The sequence below is a fragment of the Sinocyclocheilus rhinocerous genome, unplaced genomic scaffold, assembly GCF_001515625.1.
Source record: "Sinocyclocheilus rhinocerous isolate Xijiao unplaced genomic scaffold, SAMN03320098_v1.1 scaffold984, whole genome shotgun sequence".
NCBI classification, from domain to species: domain Eukaryota; kingdom Metazoa; phylum Chordata; class Actinopteri; order Cypriniformes; family Cyprinidae; genus Sinocyclocheilus; species Sinocyclocheilus rhinocerous.
The window spans coordinates 755,486-763,025 of NW_015643603.1; the positions used below are offsets into that span (position 1 = coordinate 755,486).

The 7,540-nt window shown below is 39.0% G+C and overlaps 1 protein-coding gene across 1 annotated transcript in view; it reads left to right on the forward strand.

Annotated features, from left to right (window-relative positions):
• ar (androgen receptor) overlaps window positions 1-7,540 on the forward strand; it is a 78,619-nt gene that overhangs the window by 937 nt on the left and 70,142 nt on the right. The window contains exon 2 of the mRNA XM_016575037.1: window positions 1-1,128. Coding sequence (XP_016430523.1) covers window positions 1-1,128 — 1,128 coding nt within the window. The remainder of the gene's footprint in view (window positions 1,129-7,540) is intronic.

Consider the following 7,540-nt stretch of genomic DNA (forward strand, 5'->3'; position numbering starts at 1 on the left):
TAGCGGCTCGGGCCGCGCAGACGCCACCGAAAGCAGCGGCAGTCGCGCAGGTTTCCTTCGGGGCGCTGAGAGCGGACAGAAGCGCTGCGGTGCGGTTGAAGTTCACACGCGCGAGTTGGGCTCGAGCCGTGACGCAAGTGTGGCGAGTAGAAGTCGCGCGTGCACCACCAGCAGCAGCAGCAGCAGCGGCGACAGCGGCAGTAGCATCTCGGAGACAGCGCGAGAGCTGTGCAAAGCCGTGTCCGTGTCTTTGGGCTTAGCTATGGAGTCCAGCGAACTTGGCGAGGTGGGACCGCACCATGCGCCGCCGCCCCTGACCAATGAAAGTAGTAGTGAGGAAATCTATTTGATTGGAATGCCTTTGCTCAACTGCTCAGTGAGCGAAAGGGAGGCAGGAGGGAAAGACAGAGAGTACGCTCTCGCGGCGGGACGAGACAGAGGCACAGAGCTGCGAGGCAGGGACAAATTGCTCTGGATGATTAAAAGTTGCGACCTGGAGCAGCTAGCAGGTGAGGGGACGACCTTGCAGTGCAGCAGCACGTCTCGATCACACGTAACCACGGATGTACAGCAGGTGCATGAGTTCGGCAGCCTGTCCGGTGACTTTGGCAACCTGAGTTCAGAAGGTACGACAGCAGCGGATATGGACGCAACGCGAGCGGCTTCGTGCCTGTTTGAACAACTGTTGCCCGCGAGCATGACCCATTTCGTGCACCCGGAGCTAGAAAACGGACCGAGCCAGAGCTTCGCGAAGCCTGCGGAGATGTCCGGCGAGTTCGCGGGCCCCGTGGAGGATTACGTGAATCTCTATAATGTCAAAATCAAGGAAGAGATGATGCCCCGTGAACTGAATGACACCTGGGCGTACCCGCATAGGTACGCTGAGGACAGTAACGGCCAGTACGGACCTCCCAATCAGAGGACCGCTTACGCATCTGGCCACGAAACGCCTTTTATCTGTAACCCCTATGAGTACGGCCGAAGCGAGGCTCTGGTTCCGAGGGAGCGACCTCCGCCTGCACAGTGGTACCCCAACGGGATGTTGACCCGTCCCCCTTACCCTAACGTGCCCTGCGTGAAAAACGAGATGGGCAAATGGCTGGATGTAACTTCATTTGCGGATGGCAGGTAAGAAGCGGCACAGTGTGTGTCTGTGTGAGTGTGTGTGTGTTTAACACAAATCATGTTCTGCGCTACAACTAATTCATTACGTTGAAGAAGTTAATTAAAAAAACTGCGCGCGTTAAAATATTAACAGGCACGTCTTTGTACCCCGAAATGTGACTACGGAGGACAGTGAAAAAGTTAGGAGTTTGCCTGACTTGCAGAAATGTTTTATTATTATTTATAGCCTATATTTATTTTATTATGATCAATTAATGCCTAAACGAAATTAGCAAGAAACAATGCACAGGATCATATGCACTCATTTGGAGTGCATAATTACGTTTTTTAAGGGATTTACAACCTGCACAGACCCAGGGACCTCCCATCCAGATTCTCAGCTACCCCAGGGGCCCCCAGAATAATTTTTTTTTTCTTCATAACATTTTATGATAACTTTCATTAAAATATTGATATAATATTACATTAGGGTATATAATGCTCATTAGATTATTAGTTCTAATAAGTTCATTCAAATAGTTGTGAAATATTTTAAAGAAAAGGCTTCGTTTTATACATCTTCTCCACGTACCCCCTGTAGCCTAGTTCTTTCACACAGACCCCTGGTTCCATGCTCAGTTTCAGTTCTGTATTGGACTGTTCTTTATAGGGTTTCTATTAATGGATCAGTTATGCTTCATGAACATTTTATAGGAATTACATTTGTAATTCCTGAAGGAAGCGTTAATTTGCTTGAAGTTCCTCTCTTTATGTCTGCAGCCAAGTAAAGCAGTACACAGAGACAGCTGTAGACATTAACTTAGAGACCCAAAGTCTTTAACACACAGGCCAGCCTCCTCCCTCAGGGTTGCTGGGTTCCAGGGATACTGCCATCAAGGCAACCCCACACGGTCGTGTCCAAACGCAAAGACACCATGCCAAGAGCCTCAAAGCTGTTATCCTTGAACTTCTGCATATTCATGTTCTGAGTCATTCTCTCATTTAATAACTCAGACACAGACATGGAAAGGGCACATTTTGATTCATGCACCGACATGCAGGTCCTACTGTCATGCTATGCATTTCAGTTGACAGGCATTTTTAAATTGCATTGCATAAACTGACAGTTTATGCATTTATATCTTTATATGTTTAGTTTTTTGATATCTCACTTTGTCAAAATTTGTGGTTTTACAATGCTCTTTAAGTATAAATATATGTAATTTGACTTTACTGAACAGTGCTGGCTGTTTAAAAAAAAAAAAAAAGTGGTTTCAATTAGACCTGTACAAATTGGAACAAAAGCAGAACATTGATAAGAAAATATGCAGAGGCTGAAATTAAACTTTTCCTTAAACTAAGACTACGGAGAAAAACAGTTGCATGTCTCTGCACTTGTCTAAAGAACCTGAGTGAGTATTTGGTGCTTCAATCTAAAGAACCTGAGTGAGTATTTGGTGCTTCAATCTAAAGAACCTGAGTGAGTATTTGGTGCTTCAATCTGAACCATAGTTAAGCAAGCATTTTGTCCGAGGCTGTGTTTTAGTCTATATGGAGTGTGTTTTTTTTCCTGAAAGGAATTTGAGCTTAGTTGTGTGTTTAACCTTTGAAGCTTTGGGGTTTGAGTTGGAGGCAAAACCACTTGATCTTTGTGAAAAATACCGGTTCATGCAGACACCAGCCAGAACATGAAACTGACACACAGAGACCCAAATAATGAGACAAAGTGTGAGAGACTTCACACTGGTCTTGACCTAAGATCACATCTGTGTAGACAGACAAATTGCTGGTTAGGACACGGTGTAATATTGTAACATTGCAATCTGCTTTTTAAAAACAAAAACAATGCTTTTTAATACAGAAGTTAAATTCAATAATTTAAATAAGAAAAGTAATAAAAACAAAAGCACAGATTAATTGCATTATAAATTTGGTATGTAATAGTGTAAGTATATTTTTCCTGCGCAACAATAATTAAATATCTGATGACTCAATAAGTAAAATTCACCTTTATTCCTCAAGGTTGCACTGTTTGATAGATAATGATGATGTGATATTTCACTCATATTAACCGCAGACAAAAAAACAAAAGAAAACCATCAGCAAAAACTGAACTGGCTTGAATGGCTTTACTGCAGAGCAATTACTGTACGCAATGAAATATAAGTGTCACTGTCATTTGATGGTGGATGTGGTGAATAATCTGTCAGTGATCAAAATATTGATTTTGAAGTCCCTGAAAATGATAGTTTTGAGAATATGTTTGAGATCGTGAATATGAGCCAGATGCTAAATGTACTGGGGAATTGCTCTCTGACGATGACAGTGATGGTAAAACCATCTGCTCAAATTGAACCCTTGTAAGCTTCAAATGGTAACCAAATATGCTTTATTTTATTCTTTTGTAATTGTTATTAAAATAACAGGAGAATTTTATGCTATTACAGCAGTTAGAGATCCATCCGTGTTGGATATATAGGTCTGGGTCGGTAAAGACCCGAATATGTAATAATGATATGCAAAACATCCATGCATTTAAGGGTTAATACCAATTTTCAGGGTGGCCTAGGACTTTGGTACAGTAGAATACTTCAGCTGTCAGGAAAGCCAAATCAAGTTCTTATACCTGTCCTGACCTGAGTACACGCTCTCATTCTATTCCTGAAATTCTTATATAAAGTCTTAAATACCATATTTAAATACTTTAAGTCTTTTAAATTCATTTAAATTGATAACATCACCTGTGTACCTAATTACTGTTTGTGTGATGAGTGCATAATCTCTGAACAAAAAGAGGTTTCAATAAATGCCACCTGCTGGCGATAGCTGTAAATGTAAGCACAATAAAAGCTCATGTTGTTTTCCAAAGACATATTGATTACAATGGTCTGTATCTTAAACTTGCATTGATTGCTTACCTCCACTGTAACTGATTACCCCACGCAAATGTTAATGCTTTGATGCTAACTTAAGTTTGATCACTGTTAAAGCTAGAATGCCCACGAATGTGTTTATTTACAAAAAGGCATGAGTGAAGAAAAATGAGGCAATTTTATTTTTATCAAATTTTTCATAAAAACAAAATTTAAATATATTATTTCTATAGGCTATACAAAAAAAGACAAAAAAGGACTAAATAAATAGGCTGAATAAGCTGATCTATTGCATGGTAAATGGTGGTAGCCTAGTCCAGTGGTTCCCAACCCTGGTCCTGGAGGCACCCAACACTGCACATTTTGCATGTCTCCTTTCTCTGACACACCAGTTTCAGGTCTTGGAGTCTCTACTAATGAGCTGATGACCTGAATCAGGTGTGTTTGATTAAGGAGACATGCAAAACATGCCTCCAGGACCGGGGTTGGGAACCACTGGCCTAGTCTATGAATGGTACACCCCCCTAAGCTCACAGAAATGGTTTGACCCAAGTCTTCAGCAGCCAATGACACTGACCTATTTAAACTGATTTTAACATGTATTTCATGAGTATTTAATGCGTATTTAACCCGTATTTCATGCGTATTTAACACGTTATATACGTGTTGAATACGCGGATTTAACGTGCTGAGTTTTTCACGCACAAACAACATGTATTTAATGCGTGAAATACGCATTAAATACATGTGAAATACGTGTATTTAACATGTTGTTGACGTGTTAAAATTTATGTGTTTTTGGCCCTTTTGGCCTTCCATACTCCTGACAGCAAAATGGAAATATTTCCATGACTTTCTAACATTTACAGATAGAGAACATACCTGTGAAATGTAAGTTAAACAGTGCACGTGTCTGTCTGCAGCAAACGAGTCTGTCCTGACGGGACAAGCCGCTTTAAACTAGATGTGTTAGCTGTATCTTACCAGTTATTTTAAAGCCCTTAAAATGAATCATGTCTCATGTTTATGACAAAAAGGATTATGCACTTTTCCCCACAGCAGCTCACTTTGTGTCCTATCCGCTATTTTTCAGATGCGCTCGTATTAAACTACTGTAAGTTATATTGATATAGGAGGTATTGCCTCATACTATATCGTTTATAAAAAATATTTGGATATAGGCTATCATGCAAATTCGATATACCGCCCAGCCCTACATGAGGGTGAGTAAATGATGACAGAAAAAAATAACACATTTGTCATTTTTTTTCACCCTCATGTTGTTCCAAAAATTCTTTTTTTCCATATAAGACAAAATGAGAATTTTTAGAAAAATCTTTATTAAGCTTTTCCCATAAAATGATTATTGATAGTTCATAGTGACCGTGGGTGTCAAACACTAAAGAGTACAAAAATCACCATAAAATAGTCCAAATGACCTCTAAAGTGTATAATAGCTTTGTGAGAGAAATAGAAAGAACATCAAATCTTCCTCTAAGCCCTGAAATCTTATTCGCATGTGCATTAAAAAAAATGGCACATTTGACATAAGTAATGGCTTTGTTATGACAAGAGGGTGATTAAATAATGACAGAATTTTTATTTTTGGAAAAAAATATTTCTTTAAGGAGCAGGAGCATCTAAATAAGTATTTTTAGGTGCCACCTGTATGCTTCAGCAGGAGTCAATGAGAGCATTATGTGCACTGTTTGCTGTGGAAAAAGCATCTGCTTGTTTGTTTGGGCTTTGGGCTTTCAGTCCGTGTGTTTTGTCACACCTGGAAATGCAGTTTCTTTATATGATAATTGGGCCCTCAAATGGGTGGGATTAATTGCATTAAATGACGAGTTATTGAAATGTACAGTACTGAAAGCTATGATATAAAAAAAGCAGACATACATAGTGCATCCGGCAATTGGAGCTGTATAGAGATGCAGTTAGGTATATTCCATTGTAACGGTAAAACATTTATACTCTTGTCTCTGGGATGTTTCCATTTTGTATATATTATAATCTAATTTTGAGCAAGGTTCATTTTTTAGATGTTTACTACTTGTGTTTCCCCACCAGCCACCACTGCCATCAATAACACAGGCTCTCTAGAAGCACATGACATGGCAACCTTGCCACATGAAACCATATGCTTATGACCTTCTTTGAAGTGTTTAATATAAAGTGCTGAGCCCATGCTTTAACTTGTTTTATACACTTTTTTTCTTCTTGAACTTGCCCTTTGGTTTTTTTGCTGTTTTTAGATGCACTTTTTTCCTTTGTAGTGAAGTCGATGAAGGTTCTCCATGCCATACTGTAGCACACAGTCGATACTTATTCTCATTTGAACAGTTTTTAATAGCAACGTTCTGTTCTTAAGTGCTATTGCTATGTGTATAACATTTTTATTCATTACCCTAAAACTTTTTTGTGAGTTTGGTTTTTTCAAATCTAAGCCCAAATTACTTAAATTTACTTTTACCCTAATTAGTATAATTTGTATAAATATGTATACAAGAAACCAAATTTCAAATATCACAGAGAGCAAAGTTATTGTGTTAAAGAGGATTGTCTCTGGAATGTGTTTTTTTTTCTTGGAGTAGCATTTTGTCTTAGTCAAGCACAATTTAACAAACATACAGATACACTGAAAAGGAAAAACAGTGATGTCCATTCAGTGGTCCCTGGACACTGTTCCTAATATATGATTCACATGTTATTTTATCTTTGAGCTACTTTGACAAGTGTGGGCGACATTTTCTCCTGAGCTCTGCAACAAAAAATGCTCTCATTCTCCTCTTCATACAGGCAAATATTGGCTTAAATGATGACGCTAACGCTTGGCAGCAACCCCATTCATTGGTTAATAATCAAAGGCAGGTGATCCATATCAAAGGCTGCAATCTGATGTTATCCTGGTTGTTCAGATGGAACATGCTGGGTGCAAATGTTAGCATTTGTTCTAGCATCTGACATCTGATGTCTTTTTCTGTAAATAATCACTGTTTGTCTGCTGTTACTTTAAGGGGTTGTAGTGATAGGTGTGCTGAATTACTACTGCAGTGTACAATATGTGATGCTTTATCAGAACCGTCTCTGTTAGATGGCGGGTAGTAAGTTCCTTACCCACATGATTGATACCATCTTCTCTTGATTATCAGCCATTGAATGGGATTATTGTTTCAGGATTGGCTATCTAATGAGGCTATATATGCTGTACAGGCAAATGTGCTTACATGAAAAAAAAAGTCCATAACGGATTCCTTTGTATTTAAAAAAATACCCCCTCCCCCCTTTTTTTTTGTGTAAATTATGCATCTTTTACAATATTGTATGTTTGAATATGTTAAATAAAAAATGATGTTCATGACGTATAACATATTAATATAGGGAAAAATAAAATTAGTAAGGATTCTGCTCATTTTTTAAATGTCAAAATAATGTATGCTATACTTTGTGTGCAAAAATGGTTTTAAATGGTATTGAAGTGCCATCACCAATGGGGTTCTCCATGCACAGTGACCTGACTAGTCTATAATGAAATTTGTTATTTACATTAGCAATTTTTTTGG